At 36.2% G+C, this 24,189-nt stretch overlaps 1 protein-coding gene across 6 annotated transcripts in view; it reads left to right on the top strand.

Annotated features, from left to right (window-relative positions):
- PARD3B (par-3 family cell polarity regulator beta) overlaps positions 1 to 24,189 on the top strand; it is a 1,119,500-nt gene that overhangs the window by 534,910 nt on the left and 560,401 nt on the right. For all 6 annotated transcript variants that reach the window (XM_058300305.2, XM_058300306.2, XM_058300307.2 and 3 more), the window contains exon 4: positions 10,252 to 10,361. In XM_058300305.2, coding sequence (XP_058156288.1) covers positions 10,252 to 10,361 — 110 coding nt within the window. The remainder of the gene's footprint in view (positions 1 to 10,251; positions 10,362 to 24,189) is intronic.

Here is a 24,189-nt window from a genome sequence, read left to right as displayed (position 1 = left end):
GTATTAGTATCCCTGCATGGATATACATCTCTAGCCTCTAAAGCCATATGCTCATCTGCCTACCATAAATATTTTGTCATCATTTTATGCCAACTCATCAATTCACATCTCTTCTGCATTTCAGAATTCTGTTTAAAATCCATCTCTTCCAAAGAATTTTTTCAGGTAACTCAACTATTAGCTTTCTAGTTTTCCATGGGTTGTTATAATTCTCATGAGTATAGATTAACCTCATAAATATCTTGGCTTTAAGATTGTAAACTATAGTACACTGAAAGATCAACTGAGGGGGCAATAGATTGCTTCACAAACCACCGTAATTGACAAGATTGTAGTTAATATTTCAGAGCCTTTTCTGGAATTATTTAGCATTGGTGTTGATGTCACTTTTTTGCTCATTTATCGTTAAGTTGCAAGGGTGATAACATATGCTGCATTGGTGTGAATAGTGTTTGTTTTAAAATAAATGTTGATGCTGAATAAATAAGTGTTAGGTGAAGAGAAACAAACCTGACTGTAGCAATTTATTTACATATAGAAGGCCCCCTATAACGAACCAAGAAATCCCCTTGTCTGGGACATTTCAGGTTCCAGAGGTTCTTGAATTTAGAGGTTGATCTTGGGGCCTATAGCTCTGTTTCATTCAATTCAGCGTCTGTTAAGTGACCACTCTGTGAGGGACCCCCAGTGATTGACTAAGGTGAGTGGCTTGCCCTCAGAGAGCATACATAATCTTCCCCACCACAGTCCCCTCCCCATCACGCTCCCTCATTCCTGCTTAACAACTTGTTTTACACTCTTTTGAATGACTGCATTTATTTACTTGTTTAGTGTTTGTCTTCCCTCAGAAGCTCACAAGTTCTACAGGAGAGAACCTTTGTGTGTTGTGCCTTGATGTATGGAGAGTGCCTAGAAGGCTGCCTGCCATATTTTAGGCATTCAGTAAATGTTGGTTAAGTGAATGAATTAAGAGGAGACAATAAGACAAAGCAGAATGTGACATATCCTAAAAAGGTGCCTTAATGTATATGTGGACGGAGGGAGGGGGGTCTATAGAAGTTTCAGATTATTTATGAATCCAAAAAAGAGAAAGATTATGTTTGTAAACTAATCTATTCCTCTGGGTGTGATACCCTTTGATTGTATTATATTCACCTGAGATGTCTTTGATTAAATTACCTGTTAATATTAGGGCTGTGATTTGACCACATCAGTAAGGTGTGACTTAGGTTGAGTCCTGCCTCCTTGGTGGGCGGATATAAATAGACACTCACTCAAGAAGAGAGAAAGCTCTGTTGATCCTGGCGCCTCAGGAAGAGAGATGAGCCATTCACCTTGGGAAGAGAGTCAAGACTGATACAGGAAGCCCTGGAAGACAAGCCCTATGCCAGCCTACAACTGAGATCAAGAAGAAGCTGGCCCACAGAGCCTTAAGAGGAAGAGGAAGCCCAGAGGGGACTTGAGGCTGAAACCTAGACAGAGAGCAGCGACCATCTTGCTTCAACCTGTGGCAAATTTGCACCTGCACCCCTATTGACAGACTAATACAGAGTCCAACTATTTAAGAAAAATAACACCAAATGTTTAGTGCAAAGAGAGTAAAAAATGAATGCTTGTTTAGAATGAGAGGAAAATCACAACAATTTACAAATTTCCTGAATCTAGTTTATTATAAATGCCATATAATATGAAAAATAAATATTTTATTAATTACCTGAAAATATCTGTTATACTTTTTCCTAAGTTTTTTGGCTGCATACTCTTTAATAGTTTTTTTCAAATGCGATATCATTTTCTATAGGTAGAATAAAAGGACAACTCTATCTTTGCTCTAGCATGATAAATCTAATTTTTTTCTGTTTAAAGATAGGCTATATAAACATGTGCTTCACACATAGACATACTTGTAATCTTTGAAACTGCTACAGGTTTTTGTCTTACTGGCACAAGAATTTTAATTCTATATTGTATAATTCCCACCAAAATGAAAAAAAAAAGTATAGGACATTTATTGTATATGTTTCATTATGGAGTGTATTATGGATAGGAAAGAAATTCCCATTTGTCAGGGCATCAGTGAGAACTGAATTATCTGCTTACAAGTTTTTGCATTTGGTGAATGAAAGAATTTTCCACACACTAGACTCTGACTTCTTACATTGTGAATCTTGTTTATCTTCCAGTACTCTCAATCTTCCAGTTCTGGGTACACAAAGGACAGTCATACCACGATGTCACCTACAACTCTGTACCTTTGTGTCCTGAAGCTGGATAAACCTGTGCAGTACATGATGGTGATATTCCTGGAAGCTATTCTCTAGGGATGACTGGCAATAACTTAACTATACACAGGAATATCTGTGAACTGCATAAATATATTCCACTATACTCAAGCTAAATATATCTCCAACTGAATTTTCCCTTAGCTTCATCCCAGAAATGCCCTTGGCCACTCCAGTGTCATTTGAGAGGAGAAGAGTGTGAGGAGAGGATGTTTGAATTGAAAGAGGTAATAGGATTTACCTATGGCAATGGAAATGTTTTATTTCTGCAAATTTTACAAGCTTTACATAAAATCATGTGATCATATTGTTAAGGCCTCTCTTGGGATCTTGTAAGGGGCCCATGCAAATGAGGGGCTCTGAAACTTACGCTGCATTGTCTCACAGCAAATCTGCATGTGGGTATGGAGTATTCTAAAGGAGAGATTGTTTATAACTGTGGGGAGTAGATCTTAAAATGTATGAAATCAAAACTGATTGCCATGTTAGAGAATGGTAATTTAGTGGGTAGAACCAGAATTTTCACTGAGGTCACAGGGTACAGGTTAATTTAAGGAATGGATGTAGGTTCCAATTGGTGAATACCAAATAGAATTTGGCAAAGAATGCAGGGCAAGAGGTAATCAGAAAAGTGAGGGAGGGAAAACCAGTGTGTTCCTTGAACACCAAAATAAGAAATTGCCGGTTGACATGCTGGCATCAGTTTATTTCCCTTTGCCACTATGAGTCAGAAACTTTTATTTGTGTTTGGTGATCTACTTATCTTTTTTGTGTTTGTTAATGTTTGTTCCTTTTTTTAGAGTGTATGTCTTTCAAAGATCAGGACTTTTGCTTGTGCTGAAACTCCTCTGTAGCTTGTGATTGTTTTTAGTATGTGGGACTTAGTGTTTGTCTAAGACATGGCATAAACTGACCTTAAGTAGCATGAATAAGTTGATATAGTAAAGTAGTTTAAACAATATGAACAAAAACATAGATTTGTATATATCAACTGGATAAAATGTGAAAACTTTAATAGAAAAAAGGACATGTATCCTCCAGAATACAGCAACATATTACTTCCAGTTGAAGTCATAACCATTTTCTGAGAAAACTATAATTCCTAAAAAATGTCAGTTAAAATCCCCCTCACTTGTTTTTATAGCAGTGGCAATCCAATTAAAGCAGCTTTCCAAATACTAAGAGTTACTTTATTGTGTATCTGTTCATTCATATCTCCTTTGTTACTATGCCTACTCTGTGAATTGCTTGCATTATGGAGATATTTGTCCCTTCATGTGTTGAGCAGGCACGGTTTTGGCAAACCAAACTTGAAAAATGATACCAAGTGTTAGTCATCTTTGAACTTCTTGCTCCTTTTATGGCAATACTGGAGTGTCTTTCCTATGGAGTGATATTTAAGACTAAAGTATTTGGACTGCTAAAATCTGCTAAAATGTGACTTGGTTTCTCTTGTGTGGTTTTCTAATTACAGTGTCTGAAAGCAGGCCACAGCTGCTGCATTCATCACAGACCAGGCATCAAACCGGGTCAGCACTCCTGCAGTGAAAGTGTTCTCTTATGGATACTTTGCCATAAATTGTGCTGCTATTGATATCATTACCAATTTTTTTTTATTGGTCTCCAGATTTCAGTTCTGTGGAGTTTGTTAGGCATCAGTTGAAAAGTCCTATCTGATGCCTATAAATCCACACAAAAAAGAAAATTTAGTTGTCTCCAAAAACAATCGATGTTCACTCTCACTAGTCTTTTTCATTGAGGTTTTGATGGGGTAATAGGAAAGGAGTGCTGGCCAGGCATGCAGCTCATCTGCTCTAGAGGCCATGCACTGTGGGAGAGGAGTTAGCATCCCTCAATGAGGCAGGGGGTCAAGCATCTTGCCAGATATGCCCATGTGATTGTGAGTTAATGTTGGCCACTGAGTTAAGCAGTTCCCACAACCCTTTCCTTTTATCTGTACTTTTCTATCCAAATCTTTATTTCTGCTGACCTCTTTAGATTAAAAGAATCATTGTAGCATCGAACAGATACCATTCCCTTGCTTCTATCCAGTTACTCACATAGAGTGTGACCCCACACTAGAAAAGTGTCAAATGAATAAAACTGGGTTAGAAATCAAATCCAAAAGACTTAGGAACTTAATTTATCTAGACTTCAATTTCCTTATTGGCTATATAAATCATAGAACTATCTCTTTATAGATCTGGAATGGGATTTGGCGTTGCTTATCTAACATGCGCATTTAGCCAATGAGGAAAGGTTGGAATGTGTGAGGTGTTATGTCTTCCTTCAGGTTATATCCTGCCAGGGCTAGCTTTGGAAGGCAGGCTTCCTGATGCCCAGTCTCTTTTTGCCATATATCTCGAGAACCTATCCATATTTTAATATCAAATCCATTCATTATACAAATATTGAAGTGCAAGTAAATTGAAAGGCATTTTTCTAGGTGTTGTATAGTTGCAGTCTATTAAGGCCATATACTTTACAAAACTAAGGTGTTCATTACAGTATAATGTAACTTATATTTTTACATCAATTACCTGCTAGAATGCATCTCCCCCATTCCTATACCTCTTTATCCACATGCAATTCATTTGCATTATAAGTGTGGAAGATTTAGCAATTTACCTTAAAATATAAGCTCTTTAATAGCATGTTTCCTGTTCATAGTCATCTTATCCTAAATGTCAGCAGCATTGAAAGGAGAACATGTATTCTTTCTTTAACCTTCATGTTTTGGTGATTTGATAATGCAACAATACAGAAATAATCCTTTAAATCTGAAGAAAACTGAGCTCTTATCCCTCTTTACACAGATAGATTCTCATGTTAACTCAAATACTTTTCTCTACCTCTCTAACCCATCTTTTCTCAGAACTTCTCTGTGTTCGGCTCTGTTTATCTTTCATCTTTCTAGATATTCTCTTTCTGAACATACAGTGAGAATGTAAAACTCTACTTTCCCATTATTTCATATGCAATGCTGATACTAGACCTGTATTCGTTCTCCCTCTTTTCTCTTCCTTTATTCACCTCCTGTTTGCCTCTACCTGCTCATTCTGGGAGCCAATATGATTTTTGGTACCAACTACAATCTCATCGTTATCAATGCCCAGTGGAAATTCTAGTCTATTATCTCCCACCCCAAATAAGATATCTTAGATTAAGAGCAAACTGTTCTAATCCTAAATTGTCTAAAGCCAAAATTTGTGTTTTCTCTAACCAAATCATAGCAGTTCCTAAACTTCACCATGGCTCTTCCCAAAGCAAGAAACATTAAAATGGTTTTGAGTTTCTGTTTTATGTTCCATCTTGTTTGTTTTATGTGTGTAGTCAGTTGCCAAATTGTCCTGTGTCCTCCTCTAGTTGTTCTCTCCATTTCTACCAGTGACTCCTGGTACTGCATTCATTTCCTTTACATTGCTCTTCCAGCCTTTCCTAGTTCTTGTTTCTGTAGAATGCCTTGCGAGCACTTTTAACTGTCACCCCTAGAGCTCACCAGATGTCAATGGTGTCACCTTAGGATGAAATAGCAGGGGTAAGTAACTAGCTCACCTTCTGGTTTTGCTCAGGAGAATCACTAACCCTTTTTTTTTTTCTCTCCCTCCCCTGAGAGGGCTTCCTTGTCTGTTTCCTCCTTGTTTTTGCTCATTGATTTTGCTCATTGTGTTTGTTTCTTCTTTAGGAGGCACCAGGAGCCAAACCCAGGAGCTCCCATGTGGGAGGCAGGAACTCAGCTGCCATCTTTAATTAAATAAAACCCTGCTGCTAATCAACACACATTTTAGAACATGTATCTCTCTGACCTTTGATGTGGGGCTCATGTTTAAAACCATTGCTTGTTTTCTCTGCCCACAACTTTGTCATATGGTCTGACTCCTCTAGATCTTTCTAGTTTCAGTTTCTATAACTGTCTGTCTTTGTAAGGCATCCTTCAAAACCCTCAAAGCATATATTTTTATGTATAACACATCATCAGTTATTTAAGCAGACTCCATCTCAAATATATCCTCCAAATGTGGAGAAAATCCAGTCCTCTGTGTGTGAGAAATTTATATTTATATGGTAATATCTTACATTTCTGAAGACCGTTATAACTTACCTAATTCATTGGTGTACCAATTTGAGATTTTTAAATAGTTGTTATCTCTTTCAAAAATACTTTCCCTGAACTGGATTAGATGGCTCTTATCTGGGCACCTTTAGTTGTATTGATTGGGGACACTAGGCAAATTAATACATTCTTGTGAGCCCCAGTTTCACCATCAATAAAATGGTGATGGCTTGGCAATTGGAAGCTGTGCCATCATTCGTAGATACCTAGGAATTGAGTCTACTTTTTCCCCTGATGAAGATATAACTTACCTCTGGTAGCTGACTCAAGGCCTGGGCAAAGCTAACAAGCCCTGCCATCTTCTTAAAGGGAAGCACAGGGAAGGATTGGGGAAGTTGCTCCTGAGTGTGGCATATACCCCAAGTATACATTGGCAGCCATGAAGCAAGAATTGAACTTTTCCTCATGTGGCAAGACCCTTTCTCGGGAAGACAGTCATGAACAGCCATACTCCTGATCAGAGATTCTGCAGCTGTGACAGGATAATATTTCTGTTCCTCCTGTCTTTTTTACTTCCATTACATGTCTATGAGTCTGGCTAAATAAAATGGGGACTTGGTGCAGCCTGTAATGTGTGTGTGTGCCTTGATATGAGTTCTCTAATAATCCATATACGTCCTGCCTGGATCACTGCTCTGATGCATACCTTTATGCCTACTGAAATGTTCTTTGTCCCCATATCTCCTCTCTAAAAGATAAGTCAAGTGTATGTACCATGACTACTCTTAATTCTTCCCTTCCATGTAGTTTTTGGCTTGTAGAAGGTCCTCAAATATTGAACTGTGTGGAAAAATACATTGCAATTGTCAAACACTTTTTCCTTTAAAGGCTACTTAATATTTGGTGTTTTATTTGGCCTTTGCAGCCATTGGGTTTTAAACTATGGTTCCAAGGAAAATACTTCCTTGAACTTAATTGATGGCTTTTGCCTTTAGAATCTAATAATAAGCATCTTTCCTTAACTGAAAAAAAAAAATACAAATGTCTAACTTTTTTTTTCAATTTTAAATTCCCTTCCCACTCTTTTTTTTTTCCTTAAAAGTTTTTCATTCTATAGTAAGGCTATATCTGGTTTATCATAAAATTATCATAAAATTATCCATCCCAAGAAAAATAATTTGGTTTTTAGGAGTTCAGCTTTTGAACTGAATGAGGTAGGTAGAGCAAATTCTATTACCCTCTCTTTTTTTCATTTGTGGGGGTGTGGGGTGTAGAGTGGCATTTCCTACATGGATATTATTTGTCAGACAGTGCAATGCCCAATGTATGCCTTATTTTATTTCAACCTCAGCTCAATTCTGTTATTACCACCAGATTTTAATTTATGGGACTCTGCCACAGAGCAGTTCAATATCACAGAGCCTGGAAAGATGTTCAGTCTATTTGACTCCGAAACTCATAGTTCTCTCTATTGTACTAATACATGATAATTATTAGTGCTATTGACGAATGTTTACTGTCACATTAGAAGCTCCCTCAGTGCAGAAGTTATGTTTTATTTACACTTTTCCCTCCACAGGAGGTTCCATAAAATTGGATGGAATTATAATCTCCTCATTTCAGTTAGCTTTGCTTGTGAGGTGTGACTTCTACTCTATTATATATCTAAGTATTTGCCCAAATCATCTTCAATACTTCTCATTACTTTTCTTCTATTGTATGTAGGCCCTATCTTTCTTTGTCTTTAAGTTGTAACTCAAGCTCTTCTTTACTGGTTTATTTGGGATTTTGCTTGTATGTTTGTTTGCTTGTTTTTCCCAATTTGAGATAATTGACTTGCCGTGCACTGGACTGGGTTAAATCCTTTGGAAACAAACCAGAGATTCTTGGAGTACGCGCCCGCTCCCGTTCTCTTCTTACTTTTAAAGATGAGACTGACTGGTTCACTTCCTGTTAATGGTAATTCAAGGGCTTTTCTTGAGAGGGGCGTGTTCTGCAGTTCACCTGAGTAAGAGAAAAAACACTGATATGGGACTGGAACCTTATTGTCTTCTGATTTTTTGGTACTTTCTTTCATTTCTGCTATTTTTGTTTTTTTATTTTTAGTTCATACTCATTCAACTATTGATATGTCAAATGCTTAAAGTTGTTAGATGAGGATAGAGGGTATGGGAAATAATAAAGTGGCTATTAATAAATAAATAATTGAATGTGAACTTGGACTTCGTAATACCTTTTGGCATGGTGTCTGCATCCTAAGTAACATGTTAATTTCTTTTATGAAACAAGTTTTTTGCTTTTGTTTATTTGTTTTTTGTTTTATTTTGTTTTTAGGAGGTCCTGGGGATTGAACCTGGGACCTCAAACATGCAAAGCAAGTGCTCAACCACTGAACTATATCTGCTCCCCGGAAGTTATTTTTTGAGAAACAACTTCTAGATGAAGTATGAAAAATATTAAGAATTTTATGCTTTGTACACAGAATAACAATATTGGAGAACATATAAAAATCAAGTTTATAAGCAAGTTACAATGTGAATTTACTTTTTTTTAAGATTTATTTATCCACTCCCCTCCCCCGCCACCCATTCTCCACTCTCTGTGTCCATTTGCTGTTTGTTTTTCTGTGTCTGCTTGTATTCTCATTAGGGGGCTCCAGGAACCAATCCTGGGACCTTCTGGAGTGGGAGAGAGGTGATTACTCTCTTGTGCCACCTCAACTCCCTGTTCTGCTACGTCTTCTTATTTTCTCTCTTTTGTGTCTCTTGTTGTGTCATCTTGCTATGTCAGCTCTCCACGTTGGCCAGCACTCCTGCATGGGGCGGCTTTACCATGCTGGGCGGCATTCCCACGCAGGGTGGCACTCCGGCGGGGGGCGGCACTCCCACGTGGGCCGGCACTCTGCATGGTCCAGCTTGCCCTCACCAGGAGGCCTTGGTAGACAGGAGCCTAACTGATTGAGCCACATCCCTTTCCCTGAATTTACTTTTTAAAACATCACTATGTAAAATGATGTATGAAAAATGTTCCTTTAAATTATAGTATCAAGTGCTTGAGGGTTGCAGGACTATTTTCCAAAAATATGCAAATAAAAAGTTAATTGTTATTTGAGAGTGATTTTTAACTCATAAATAAGTTTTAAAAATTTGTCTCTATAGTGGCCAATTTTGTATGAAATAAATTATTTTGGGCCTAATTGCAGTCAGAGTAGTTAGGCTGCTAGCTCTGTTAAGGTTGAATTTCATTTGAACTTTCTAACAGTAGGATCTTTTTTCAGAATTTAATAACTGACTCAAATATTTAATAGTGGAAGCTTTCATTAAATTAAAAAGGAATCAGGATATATTTTTAGAAGAACTAACTTATTTTCCTTATCATTTTTATCTACTTAAGGAAAAAAGAAGAAAATGGAACCAATCTCTTTGTATACTTAAATACACATTAATGCTATAACTGCAGCAAATAATTTATTTCAGTATATATCATCCCTCAAAAGATTTGGGAAGCATCAAATGACAGCAATAACTAAACTGGCTCTACTGAATAGCAGATTGTACTGACTATGTGGCCATCTTTGCTTGTCTACAGGATAATCAAGTTTTTTAATACTCATTTTTTAGATGAGTTTTAGGCCTGTTGTCAACTTTTGCTTGTGCCTGACAGTTTTCTGTTAGCTGCAATGGCTTGTTTTGAAATCCTAGTGGGGTTAAATGAGAGTTGAAGGATTCTGTTTCTGTGTGATTCTCTAAAGAGATGCCAAAGAGCATTGAATGGATTAATTTTACAACCACCCTTGGAAATAGATGTTTTTTGGTAAAAACATGTTGTAAACCTTTTTAATTAAATTGCATTGTGCAGTGTGCTTTCTTCCCCCCAGGGTTCTGTTGACCCCTCACCTCTTCTTCTGCCCTGCAGGCACTCCACTGTTGGTAAGGAGGAGCAGTGACCCACCACCAGGCCCACCTGCTGACATCCAGCAGAGCGCTTCACACCCCAGTGGCCAGACTCTGAAACCTGTTGTTCCAGTAGGTATCCTGTGGTTTGCATTTCTAATGAAAGATCAAAGTGTCCTATCCATAGACTACCTGGAACTCTTAAATCTTAAATAAGTAGATAATTAGAGATCTTTTGATTGGATATATAGTATTAGTTACAATAGCCAAGTCTGAGCTATTATTTGTATCTAGTTATAGTGATAACCATTATTATGTGTCAAGCACTGTTTTAAGTGCTTTAGCTATATTAATTTATGTAAACTTCCATATTAAGGTAAGCACACATTTTTCCCTCTATTTTACTGTTAATGAAATTGAGGCAGAGGGAGGCTTAATGACTTGCTTAGTTGCTAGATGTATAGCTATTAAAGGGCAGAACCAGGAATTTAAGGCAGGTGATCCAGCTTCAAAGTCCCCTAACCAGCTCACTCTACTGCTGGATTTCCTTCATTCCTCTGCTTCCATAATGCCCGAGGTTGTAGTTTATATATGTTGGTCTGTTAAGGCAATGCTTTAGAAAGTCATACCCTCATGGATGGTGACAGTTGTAGACCAACACTAGCATGGATGTGTGGTGCCAGTACTAAGTTTCTCAAGCTCAACATTCTAATTGGAGAAAAAGAAAATTATATGCTAAAAGTGCTTATAATTATATATACATGTAACTGATATAACTGATACACTTATAACTGATGAGTTATACATAGAAGAATTTTCTGAAGAGACAATATCCTCCTTTCATACAGGGCTTTGGACTCTTTCTGCTAATTTCTGAGTTGCTTTGAAGAGCTGTAATTGTGTTTCATCCATTCATAGCCTGAGAGTTAGATTTGGGTTAATGGTTAGATATCATTGTAAAAGGTCATCTTCAATAATGTAACCACATTAAAACATTTCCTAAAAGCAAGGTTCTTTTCCATTTTAAGTCTCTATGTCTATAGTGCCTTTAGAAAGAAGCAACATTTTTTAGCTTATATAGGACAGTGAATCTAAACAGACTCTCCCTACCTGGTATATAACATTCTTATCAAGAACTAGTGCTGATGTGTATGAGATAGGAGACATTATACGAAATAATTGGGTATTTAATAATAGATTTGTAGCAATATTTTGGCATATTTGTTTTTCTTCAACAAGGAAACAAGTATTCTGAATGTGTTTTAGATGTAATGTTTTTCTCACTATCCACTATCCTTTTAAGGAAAGATATTTAATGTAACATTATTAAAAATCAGATGTGTGTTTTCTAATTTAATGATGAGTACAAACAAAGCCAGTATGTGGCATGATTTTTTTTTTAAACACTGATTAAGACCATGTTATTTATGCCTGAATATATTGGATTGGGGAAGTAAAGAACTATGTATAAGAAAGATAAAATTATATAAGATTTATGTAAAAGTTATATGAGAGAACTACCATTCACTGCTTATTTCTACCATGTCAATATACCCTAAAATGAGAGAATGTCTGATTAATAGGTTACCATCTTTAGCATGCACAAAAACCTCCAATGTGTAGTTTCCAAATTCTATCACTTAGGCTCTGTGCTTAGAGGAATTGTAGGCTACTGTCCTTCAGATAGATTTCTTAGCCTCACCAAAATATATCAGTGGTTTCCCAGTTGGGGTGTAGGGAAAAGGTATATATTACTACTAACAAAGCTGCATATGCTAATTCAAGTTATCAAATATGTGCTGAGTCCCTAAGTCTCAACAGTGCAAAGGAAAAACATATTTGCAGCTTTCTTCACAGTGTTTTCTGTGGATGATGAAGTGCAGAACTGAGACCCAAAGAATTGGAGTCTGGTCCTTGCCTTCCCAAAACAGTGGTAAATCCTAAGCTTCTGTTTCTCCAGTTGTAAAATGATCTCCATGAATGGTTTGGCCCTTAACATTCCAAGGTACAGGGATTGTGCCTTATTTATCTTTCTATCTGTGGTGCCAAGTACATGGAAGATGCTCAGTGTATGTTTGCCAGACTTAAGAATGCAAGAGTCATTGGTCTGGGAGAATTCCTAGAAGTTCTCAGCAATTACCCAGCTACTCTGACTCTGTCATTCTTTATCCCTCTGAACAAATAAACTAAGTATACTAAGTATACTAAGTAAAGGTTGATCTGCCTCAAGTTCTGATTCATCCTAGCCAAGTAACAGATAGTTTAAGTGCCCTATTGTGCAAAGGGTAGGTGAAATTACAAGTGAAAACATTTAGGTGTTCTCTTTTTACCTAGAAGGAAAATACATTTGTGTTTGTTATACTACTTATTTGCATGTATTATATTATTATTGCAGGCAAGTATCACATGTATGATAACCTTTTTTCATATATCCCTGTGTTTCTATACTTGTGGATTGTGTAGACTTGCACTATCAGTTGTGGTAGCCACTAGCCACATGTGCCTATTAAACAATTGAAATGTGATTAATCCAGATTTAAATGTGTTTTAAGTGTAATGCACGTCAGGTTTCTAAGTCTGAAATAAGAAAAAAATATGAAAGTTCCTATTAATAATTTTCATGTTGATTACATGCTGAAATTATAATGTTTGGGATAATAGGCTAAATAAGAAATATAATCAAAATGATTTTCAATTTTTTTCTTATGTTTTTTAATGTGGCTTCTAGAAATTTTTAAATTGTATCTGTGGCTCGTATTCTATATCCATTGGTCACCACAGTTCTAGGGGGAAGTAATATTGACTACAGCATTAATGAAATGGATTGAGACACTAGGGCAGCATGTTTAAGTTTGCCTGGGTCAGTCCTGAGTCATACCTGTTGTCCTGGCATAAGCACCAATAGTGTTCTTGCTAATTCTCAGAAGTGTCTAGGTATGGATGATAAATTTTGTGGTACCCTGTTTATAACACTTTTATTGTTTGCTCAGTGATAAGAGCAACAGCCTTTCAGGGAAACTATGGAAACATAACCACGATTCTTAAGCTGGAACACACTCAGAAGGGTTTCTCTGTGATATTGACCAGGGAGTATGGACTCAAAGACTTGAGATTCTTTTCCATCTCTCAGATTCCATAATTCTACTTGACGATTCCTACACAGATTCATCTGTGCCATATTTGATCCCTATGATTTGATAAATAGTGATGGATCTGGGGAGTATGTGATAATGTAACCATGCAGCAACTAATATGAAAAATAATTGCTTAAAAAGCTACATTCAGTTGCATTTCAATTTGATCTCAAAAGGGGGAAAAAACAATCAAAATTTCCACTCTTAAATGGAGTATTCACATGTCAGTAATTCACAGATGGCAGAGCCCCAAGTGGGTTATATTAACTCATTCCCAAGAAATGAAACTTATAACCCACAGCATAAGAAGCTGCATGATGAATATTTGACACATTTGATTATGTTGAAATATTGCCTTTAAAACCACAGTTGATGACTGTTATTTTCAGTTGTACTTCATTAGGCCTTCTATAGAGGGGACAGTTTTCTTTGATATGTGTTTTTGAAAACTTGGAAAAATTGCACTTGTTTTCTGGCTGGTTAAGTTGTTATAAACTGGTTATTTAAGATGTACACTCTCAAACATGCTGGAGTTTCAAAAAGAATTTAAATGAGTAAAATCAGATTTTCTGCAAACTTCAAATTCTTTGTAGATTGAGAAGCCCCCATATTTCAGTATTTGCTACTTATGAAATGGGCAGCATGAAAATTTTTTCCTTTCTTCTTCTTTTCATAAACGTTTATAATTATTCAAAATAGGACATTTAGTAATATACAAATCATAGTATCTATTTATCTTTCAACAGTAGCAAATCCTTTTCTACTGAGGCTTTTGAATTAAAGAAAGAGAATCCTGGTGGTAGGCTCTTTCATTGAGAATCTGCTGATGTGTAGTTTTACCTTCCTTGGATTGATTATAACCTGGTGCTCTTGGCTTAAGGACATGCCATAAAACCAGTTTCTTGAAATTGATGTCCCAAATTTGTGGATGGAAGAGAACTCTAAAACAGATGTGATTTTTTCTCCCTTAATATCCGGTTAACTAATGTGATTGTTTAGTGTTTTAATGATTGTTTATGGTTTCACATTTAACCCCAAGGCAAATTGATCCTGCAGAGTGAGTAAATTCAAAAATGGATTCCTGAAAATGATAATGCTATGGGTGTTTTCAGATACTAAAAATCATTGTTTGTTCCAAAACTGTTATTTGTCCTACATCATGAGAACAAGCTAATAAAATCTTACTATATTTTAAAACTGCATGCATATATACATTTCATTTTAAAAATAAGCTTCCAGTATTTGAGATTTTTAAATTGAAGATCTATAGGTGGATTTCAGGGAATCTGTGAACTCTCTGAAGTTTTATGCCATGGAGTCTGTGTATGTGTGTGTGAGAAAGAGATCCCATCACACATCAAATTTTCAAAGCAGACTAAAAGATTAATTGCCACCATTTTGGAGGTGAGGGTTAAATAATGTTGGGAAGCCAATTCTTAAAAGTATGATGAATGATAGAGATTAAGAAGTAAAGTAAAGTGATAATTGTCACCCCCTGGAAAAAAATAATGTAGGTTATTTTATCATGGTTTCATTTTTCCCTTCTATTTTAAGGTAAATATATGTTTGTGGATAGCTGCATTGGAAGGTCAAAATATAACTCTTTAGTTATTAGCAACACAATTGTTAGCAACAGTAAGGTTGGAAGGTAAAGGAATCAAGATGTGAAAGACACTTTAAGTAGCAGTGTTTCCAGTTGCCCTTGTGTTCAACAGAGAAAAGAAGTAAAAATATAAAATACTGTGTTGGCTCTAAAGAGTTTTTGATATTTTAACAGCAAAGATAGTGAGAGGGAGCTGCTAAGGAGAGAAATATTTCCTGTGAATTGAAGTTTTTCTTTGTATGACTTGCATATTGATTGGGGAAATCTTCTTTTTCAAAGAACATGTATGGCATGTATATAGTCAAATTATAGTAAATGATGCTCCTGGATTAAACTTTCTCAGATTCATGAAATAAATCATGGAGAGATTACAGAGATATATATATAGCTTGACTTTTAGGATTAGAATTATCTAATTGCCACTGAGATATCAGAGGATTTTCTAATATAGGTTGCTGAATGTCAAAATTCAACAAAGAAATCCAGGAAAAATTCAAAATGACCAAATCATAATATCCATTAAATATACAATTAAATAGCTGAAGAAACACCAAACTAAAATAATTTGTGTAGATACCTATGTGTATGGAAGGAAATAACTCCATTGTCTTCCAAAGAGGAGAGATGGATGCTAAAGTGAGGGAGAAATAGCATGTAATATATAATTGTATTATTTAAAGATACGAAAGCCTACAAAGATTTCTTTTTTTTTCCTCCCCTGACACAGTGATTTAATAATAGTTCTGGTGTTTGTAACTCCAGCTGTTCACGCTGTGTGCTGATAAGACCAGAGCTTGGAGACACATAGTAACTATGGTTTTCATATGGCTTTGTTTTTAAGAGATAAAGCTGCCATCCAGTATTTCGTGGGGCCAAATATTTACTTAGTTTGGCAAGTTTAGGCAGCTTAATTTCCGAAGTAGTTATGCTTGTAAGCCTAGAGATCTGGGGGGTGGGGAAAAGAGTGGTGGATTTCAAAAGCCCAATTTACTCTGCAACAGCATTTTTCACCATGTCCTACAGAAATTGGTGAAACAAATTTAGATTGTCTGACTATCTGCTCCATGGCTATAATCAAGGAACCTGGAAAATGTAACCCCTGACTAGGTGTGTGCATCCCGTTGTTCATCTTGACTCTAGTCCGAAAATGAAAGTCTAAAAGAAGGATCACTGTTCACAGGTCGGTTTCAGAAATGAAAATAGTAACCATGGCATGTCTTCTTTGGCTCTTTAGACTTGGCCTGCAGATAATGAAAATAGACAGTCTGTTGCTTTCATATCAACACAAAGTGATCCCTTAGATATCGAAGTGCTCTGCTATGTGCCATCTGGAAAGCATAAGACATGGTTCCTGTCCTCAGGAAACTTACAACCTAGTGATGAAGACCAGATCTTTGCAGTTAAGCAACCCTAGCAATCTATGTTGAGTATCAAATGATTAATAATGCATTTCGATCTATCACAGTGAGTGCCTTTTGCCGTTAGTCTGCACTTCAACACTTTGCTCAGCTTCCCCAACCCCTCAAGGAAATTGTCACGTACAGCATTTCTATTAGCTCTTTGGTAGACGGGAGCCCAACTGCTTGAGCCATATCTGTTTCCCTATTAGCTCTTATCTCACTGAAATATAACTCCTTGTTTACATGTTTGCATTTCTTTTTTAGACTGTGAGCTCCTCAGAAGCATGGGCTGGTATATCGATTTTTATGTTCTAGCTGCCAAGCATAGTGCCTGATACGTAATAGGTTCACATAAACATGACTAGACATTTGAACTTTTACTTCAGAGCTGGGCAAGATGAATTCAACTCAGCAGCTTTTAATTGATTAAAACTCATTTTGTAAAGGTATATAAGTTTGTGAAATTATATTTGAATGTACCATTGTATTTCCCAATTGGTTTACTTTAGAATTTCATGCTTTAGGACAATATGCTGTCTGTTTTTCTTGGCGTTGTCAAGGGGAGAAACATGCCTAAACAAATTCTCCACTTGGAATTAACATGTGGGTTGGTGGCTGAGGTCAGCAGTTTCAATTGTGTGATCTATTTCATCTTTCTTTCATCCAGTTATTAATTTGGATGGTATAAACACAACTTTAAATTTTCCTTTAAATGTTTCAATATCCATAGGTAGCAATGACTCCAACATAAGAATCGGTCTGTGGTAAAATAGAAATTATATAAAGTGAATAAACACTGATAATTCTAGCTATGAACTATTATAGAGCCTGATTTTGTGAGTGACTCTGATATTTGAAAAGAAAATAAAAATATGCATGTATGTGTGAATGTATGAAACACAAATCATTCACAGAGAATGGAACCAGATTACCTGGGTTCTATAGAAGTCTCAACAAAACTTTCTAAAAGATCACCTAGTGATCTAGGTGGTTACAGCTTTGGAATTATCTAATAACTTGTTTAAATTTTTAGAAAATACTTCATTAGAGTAGAAATTTCTAGATAGGATACCTTTTACATCTAAAGATTTCTTCTAAATTTTTCTCATACTACATCTTCTTTAAGAAGTTTTTCTGGTTTTAAGTGATATAGAGGAAAATTAAAATACTCCCAGGATGTGAATTGATTCAAGAATATGGGAACATTTACAAGATGTTTTTTTGGCAAAACACTTGTAAACATCTCACTTTAGAAGTATGGGCAGAGGTAACTTGAGAATGTTGTTCGAAATTTGGTAGAGAGAGTAAACTATGTTTCAAGTAGTTTTATCTTAAAGATCAATATTCCATGCCCTGGTACCTTAGTAGCTATGTGACCCTGAGAAAATGATTCAAATTGTGGATTATTTCCTCAGAAATTTTGTGTAACCTGAAGGAAATAATGAATAGAAATCCTATAATCAAATCCCGTTGTTCTAGGACCCCAAACATCCAAACTAGTAACTTCAGGAATCCAGATGTGAATTATTAACTTGGATTGTATAAATACAATTTTAAATTTTCCTTTAAATGTCTTAATATCCATAGGTATTCATGAAAGAGGTTATCTTCCCATACAGAGCATCAACAATATGTTTTTCTGCTTAAGGGATGATAGAGCAATATTTAAAAATACATGTAAAGCAAAAAAAAAAAAAAGAAACAAAAATATACATAAGCATACAAATGCATACTTAAAATTTTGGATGGGCCACTACATGAATCTGAAGACTGAAGTGTATGTAGATCTTGTTACTCAAGGGAAAGCTCAGGAATATGGACCGTCTTTTCATGTTTTGATTTATATTTATCTTCCATTTGTGGACATTGAGTAAAGATTGATGGCATGGAAGGAAAGGGTTAATGAAAGTTCACCTTAAAGGGAAGTGTGACAATTATTATTGAGAAAAAAAACAAACTTCCCGCTCCACCCCCCTTTAACACGGTTTGATTCTTAGAAATCTTTTCTGATGGGGGATATTTCTCCCACAACATAAACTCTTCAGAATTACAAGTTTCATTTTGGTTTCTGCTTTCAAAATCTAGTCGTAGAATGACACTGTACAGGCATTTAAAAGAATTTTTTTTCCTTCTCAGGAGGGTGCCTCCTTTCTTAATAACTCTCTACTTTAAAATAGAATGCTGGTTTAGATGAATCATATTTTAAAAGTAGCTACTGTGTGTTTTACACTTGTGGAAACATATATTGTCCTCATAAGCAGCATGTGAGTTTGTCACTATACATCTTTTGATGTCTGATGAAATGATCAGGGACATCTGGAGTGAGTTAGTTTTGAAGTTACTGGTGTGAGGTATTGGAGAATCCAAAGCCTTCTGAGAGACTTAAACCAGTAAAAATGTCTACTTTTAGCAAATTATTTTAATCTGGCAACCAGCTGAAGATTCTTAGACTGACATAGCCTGATGTTTTCTAACTGTACCTTCTTTACACATGAAATTCCCTAACTTTTAGCAGAGAATGGGTAAGTGCCAATTGTTGGAAAAAAAAAATCGTATAAGAATATTTCCTTTTTAAGAGGGAAAGGTAGATTTTAAGACATCAAAAGTCAAAATTGACTTGCATAAAAAACCTATATTGTCTCTTTTCTCTGCCTTTAATTTCAATGAGTGAATCACCCAACCTTGCTTAATTTTATATTTTAAAACAATAGCTTTCTTAATTTTAATTTTTAAATACAATATGTTTGAAAGTCAGCTGTGTTCATAAGAAGAGCCAAAAGATAAACAAATAGACATCAAAGTAGTTGATATTGTTATAATTGATAAAAAGGTTTCAGAATTCTATCAATAGTTTATACATTTATCTAGTCAAACTCTTATTGGAACAGTCTCATTAATTATAGGGATTATTTAGTTAAAGGGAATATAGTTTGTATAATGAGAGTGTTACTTGCATGAGGTGATTCTTTTCATGAATAAAATGATGCCTTGCATATACCTGGGTGTGTTTCCAATACCTAATGATGTCACTTTTCAGCTTTTCAGTGTGCCATGAATGAGAAGTGGCTAATTCTAACTGGAACAGAGTTAAGTTTAGAGAAGGAATAGTAAAGAAAGAGACCTTTGCACTGGGTCTTGGAAGATGACTAGACATCCCACCAGGGGAAAGAGGGACCAATGACATTCTCAGAAGAATAACAGCTGGACAAGGACGCATGGACAGAAACATTAAAGCATGTGGGAGAAATTGTCAATAGCATACATAGTATGGCTAGAGATGATGCTAAACATATAGGTGAGATTGGCTTGTAAAACACCATAACCATGAAAGCTGAAATATATCCAGGGGAGTACATTTGCAAGTTTGGCTTTGTTGCCTCTGGCAGATGAAGGAGCTAAGGCTCAAATGAATTAATTCATTTGCCCCAGAATATATGGCTAATAAGTAGCAGTGCTAAGATTGGACTTCAAGTTTGTCTTAATCCAGAGTGTAGTCTTTATATTCTAACACTCAGATCAAATGTTAGCGTCTGAAGCAGTTCCCTGAGTATATTTGTCCCAGTGATGCTGCCGGTGCTCTTGGCAAACTTCATATGAAACTACCTAAAAAGTCGGTTTATGAGCCTCCCCAAAATCCATTTCATTACTTTAGAGTTACACTTTATTTTCCCATGAAAAATGGCATCATTCTATTTGATGCCAGAATTTATATTGTAGAATTTGTCTCAAATGACTTGACTGTTTACATAATTCAGATAATTCAGATACTCCAATGAAGGAGAAAGATTTGCCACCACAAAAGAATTTGATGTAGGCATTAAAAATATTTATGGAAAGATAGATTCAGATGTGTTTAAAGTAGCAGAGTTTTATAGCCATTCTTTGTTTATTCATTTTTGTAATGGTTAAGACAACTATGTTTTATCCCTGACTCATCCATTGGCTCTTTGTCAAATTGGGCAAGTATAATTTTGTTCTCTGCCTGGAAGAAGAAGATTGTCTTCTATCTTGGTCACAGTGGAATTACAAGGTTAATGCCTTTTATCTTGAGAAGAGCATTTAGCAGACTGTGGGTGCTTAATATATGTTAATAGTGATAATAATGAATGTTGATAATTAAAGGTCTTTCATAATTACTAAATGTCTAATGTGTATTAAATATAATTAAAGAAAAATGATTTAAATTAATATGCATGCATACAAAAAGCTAGCCACCACGTTTATTTTTAGCTTCTTAACTAACATCATGAAAGTGAATCCAGGATTAACAAATCCAATTATGGCAGTTTCACTGGGGTTGTGTATGGAGATACCTATACAGGGTTAGAAAGCTAGAAAGGCATCTGTTTAGGTTGAAAAACATGGTTATGAATGAGAAGCCTCAAAGGACTTTTGTAATTGGATCTTGACTTTCTGAAGTTGTGGGTGGGACATCATTATTATGAGTTAACTCTGTATTACTCCCTATGAGTTTTACTGTGAGAGAAAAGTACTTAACTGGAAGCTGGGCACCATCCTACAAATGGATAACAAGGACATCTGTCTGGAAGGTTTACAAAAAATATAGGAGGAACAGAGAAAACAATAATCATAAATAATGGCCCTGAAAATTCAGCTTGGAGATTAGTCCTTTGAATTCAAATACTCGAGGTTAATTAAGGTTATAGTTTCATAGGGTACTGTAGTGGTGGATGCAAGCTGTGACCTGTGAGAGGCAACAGGCTAGCCTGGTTAACAACATTGACTCCGAAGCCAGACTGCCTGGTGCAAATCTAATTCTGCACTGACTAGCCGGTTGATTTTTACCAAGTATTTTCCTTTTTTTTGGTCTGTCTTTTCTCACGTGTGCAATGGTGATAATAATAGTTCTTACCTCACAAGATGGTCTTGAGAAATAAATGATTATTTATAAAAATTCTTAGAATGTATGGTAAGCATTATGTGTTTGTTAGATATGTGTGTTGGATTTGTGCTATACATATAGGAGGCAAGGATGGTAAGGTGGACTAAAGTAGTATGGCTGAGAGTAATGATTTTTAAAGCAGAATTTGATCTGGTTTAGCTTTAAGGAGGGTGCTTAGCACACAGCTATGGAAAAAAATATATATTCCAAAGTTGAGCATTACATGTATGTTGATTGTCTTTTTCTTATAGAGACCCTTACAAGTTCTTTTCATTTGAAAATCAAAACAAAACTAAACAACAAAAAACATGCCTCCCAAACCATTTCTTAAATGAACATTAGACCTGGAATCTAGCCCTGACATTCCTCTCTTGATGTAAAATAGTTTTCTTTGTGAACATTTTGTCTAAGTTGAGAACCTAGAAGGAAAGAGAAAGGAGAGATTATTAAGAAAGGAGGTAGTTTCAGATGGTTCAGACCAGTCATCCATTTTCTGCAGGTTCCTGAAAGCACTCTGCCATTTTGCGCTCCTCTGGGTGGCTCTTCCTTCCTGCTCTCTCTGCCTGACTCACCTCACAAACACCTTCTCATTCACTAAGACTATGCCACACCCTTTTTAAGTCCTTTCCTGATACCCAACTTCCAGCCAGAAGTGTGACACTATTCAAAATAATTTTAAAAAGAATGTATGATGTGACGTTTGTTGAGAGCCTGAGTAAAATAAGTTGTTTGGAAAAAGCAGTGTTTTAAATAGGACCCAAACATCAAGAGGTCAGACCAGAGACACACAGAGCAAAGCATGGGTACCTCTCATTTCACATGCACACACTCGTTCCCTGACCACCCAGTGACAGAGCCCTGGCATGCGCTGCTGTGTGCACAGGTGGAGGAAATCCTATCATCCTCAGTCTGTACAACCTGCCCCCACTGACCCCAGCGTCGTGAGAGTGGTTCATATGTCTGTTGTGAAAGGTGGGAACAGGTGTGTGTTTGCATGTCTACCTCCTTCCTTTGGAGTGAAATGTACTGATGACAGTGTTATCTTCATAGTCTAGAACCTAGTACATATTATTGGGTGTTTAATAACTATTTATTGAATGAGAAACGGACATACTGAATGAATAAACTAATTACTGGGCAAGGAAATGGAAAGGAAAAGGTACAAATCTTAGATTTTTTTGCAGACTATTCTTTTACTATAGAAAAGACTTTAAAAGCAGCATTTAAGAATAAAGTACTCTTTTTAAAACTTTATTTTAAAATAATTTCAAACATTTGAAATTTGCAGAAACAATAGAACCCCAATACCACACTGATAGCCAGATTTACCAACTATTAGCATTTTGCCACATTTTTACCATTTATCTATCTACCTATCCATACATCTTCTAAGCATTTAAGAGTATGTTGTATGTAGACATCATTTCCCTCGTATTAGATTTATTAAGTGTACGTTTCCTGAAAACAAGGCCACTCATTCTGTAACCACCTTAAGACAGCTATCATTATCAAGGATCTGAATATTGATATAATACATATAGTCCATATCAGTTTTTTCCAGTAATTCCAACAATACCCTTTGAGGCATTTTCTTTTCTATTATTAGATCCAGTCCAGGATCATGTTTTACATTTAATTGTCATTGCCTCTTTACTATCTTTCTATTTTTTTAAATCTTTTTTTTAAAAAAGATACATAGATCACACAAAATATCGCATTAAAAGATATAAGAATTTCCAATATATCCCCACTCCCCACCCCCCCACTCCTCCCACATCAACAACCTCTGTCATCAGTGCGGCACATTCATTGCATTTGATCAATACATTTTGAAACATTGCAACACAGCCTGGATTATAGTTTACATTGTAGTTTACCCTCTCTTCCAGTCCATTCAGTGGGTTATGGCAGGATATATAATGTCCTGTATCTGTCACTGCAGTATCGTTCAGGACAACTCCAAGTCCCCAAAATGCCCCTGTATCACACATCTTTTTCCCTCTCCCTGCCCTCAGCAACTCCCTTGACCACTATCTCCACATCAATGATGCAGTTTCTTCCATTGCTAGAGTCATAATTATCACAGAATACCAGTAAGTCCACTTTATTCCTCCATCCTGAGGACCCTGGGATGGCCAGGTAGTGGTGTTCCCGAGGGCTACAGAGATACCCAGGTCCTGCAGTCATGACAGATGGCTCTGGAGTTCAGTGCCTTGCCAGTGGGCCCTACTTTGGAACTTATGCTCCTGAGTGTGATGGAGTTGGACTCAGACACGACTTCTCTACACATGCCTCTTCTGTCATTTTTACTGAACCTGTTGGCACTGGAGTTTGTATGTATTCAGGAGACTTGAATCTCTGGACTGTCCATGTGCCAACTGGACCCTGAGCCTCAGCACAGTTGTAACACCTGCTCTCCGGTTCATTGGACTTACCCAGGTCAGCTAACAGGGAGGTGAGGATGGTCAGCCACCACACCATGGAACTGAGAGTCTACAGCTGCAAGCAGGAGAATCCTATACATCAGCCATGTGGGATCTAAGACCCCTCTCAATTTACTGTCTTCTTAATTTGTGGTTACATTTATAAACATAAACTTTTCTCATCTCAACAGGCCCCTAATATACAATTCAATTTCTAGTAATAACTGCTCATGTATTTGTGAGGAGGTATCTCATTGTGTTTTTGCTTTGCATTTTCCTAGTGATGTTGAGCCAATTTTTGTGTGCTTACTGGCCACTCATATATCTCCTTTGGAGAAATATTTATTCAAAGTCTTTGCCCATTTTTAAAAACTGTGTTTGCCTTTTTGTTCAATTGTAAGTTCTTTAGGTATTCTGGGTAGTAAACTTTTATCATATATATAGTTTCCAAATATTTTTTCCCATGCTGTAAGCTGCTTTTTTCTTTTCCGTATGAA

Source organism: Dasypus novemcinctus, chromosome 7, assembly GCF_030445035.2.
Source record: "Dasypus novemcinctus isolate mDasNov1 chromosome 7, mDasNov1.1.hap2, whole genome shotgun sequence".
Classification (NCBI taxonomy): domain Eukaryota; kingdom Metazoa; phylum Chordata; class Mammalia; order Cingulata; family Dasypodidae; genus Dasypus; species Dasypus novemcinctus.
Note: the sequence above shows the minus strand (reverse complement) of the source record. Positions and strands in the feature narration are given on the sequence as shown.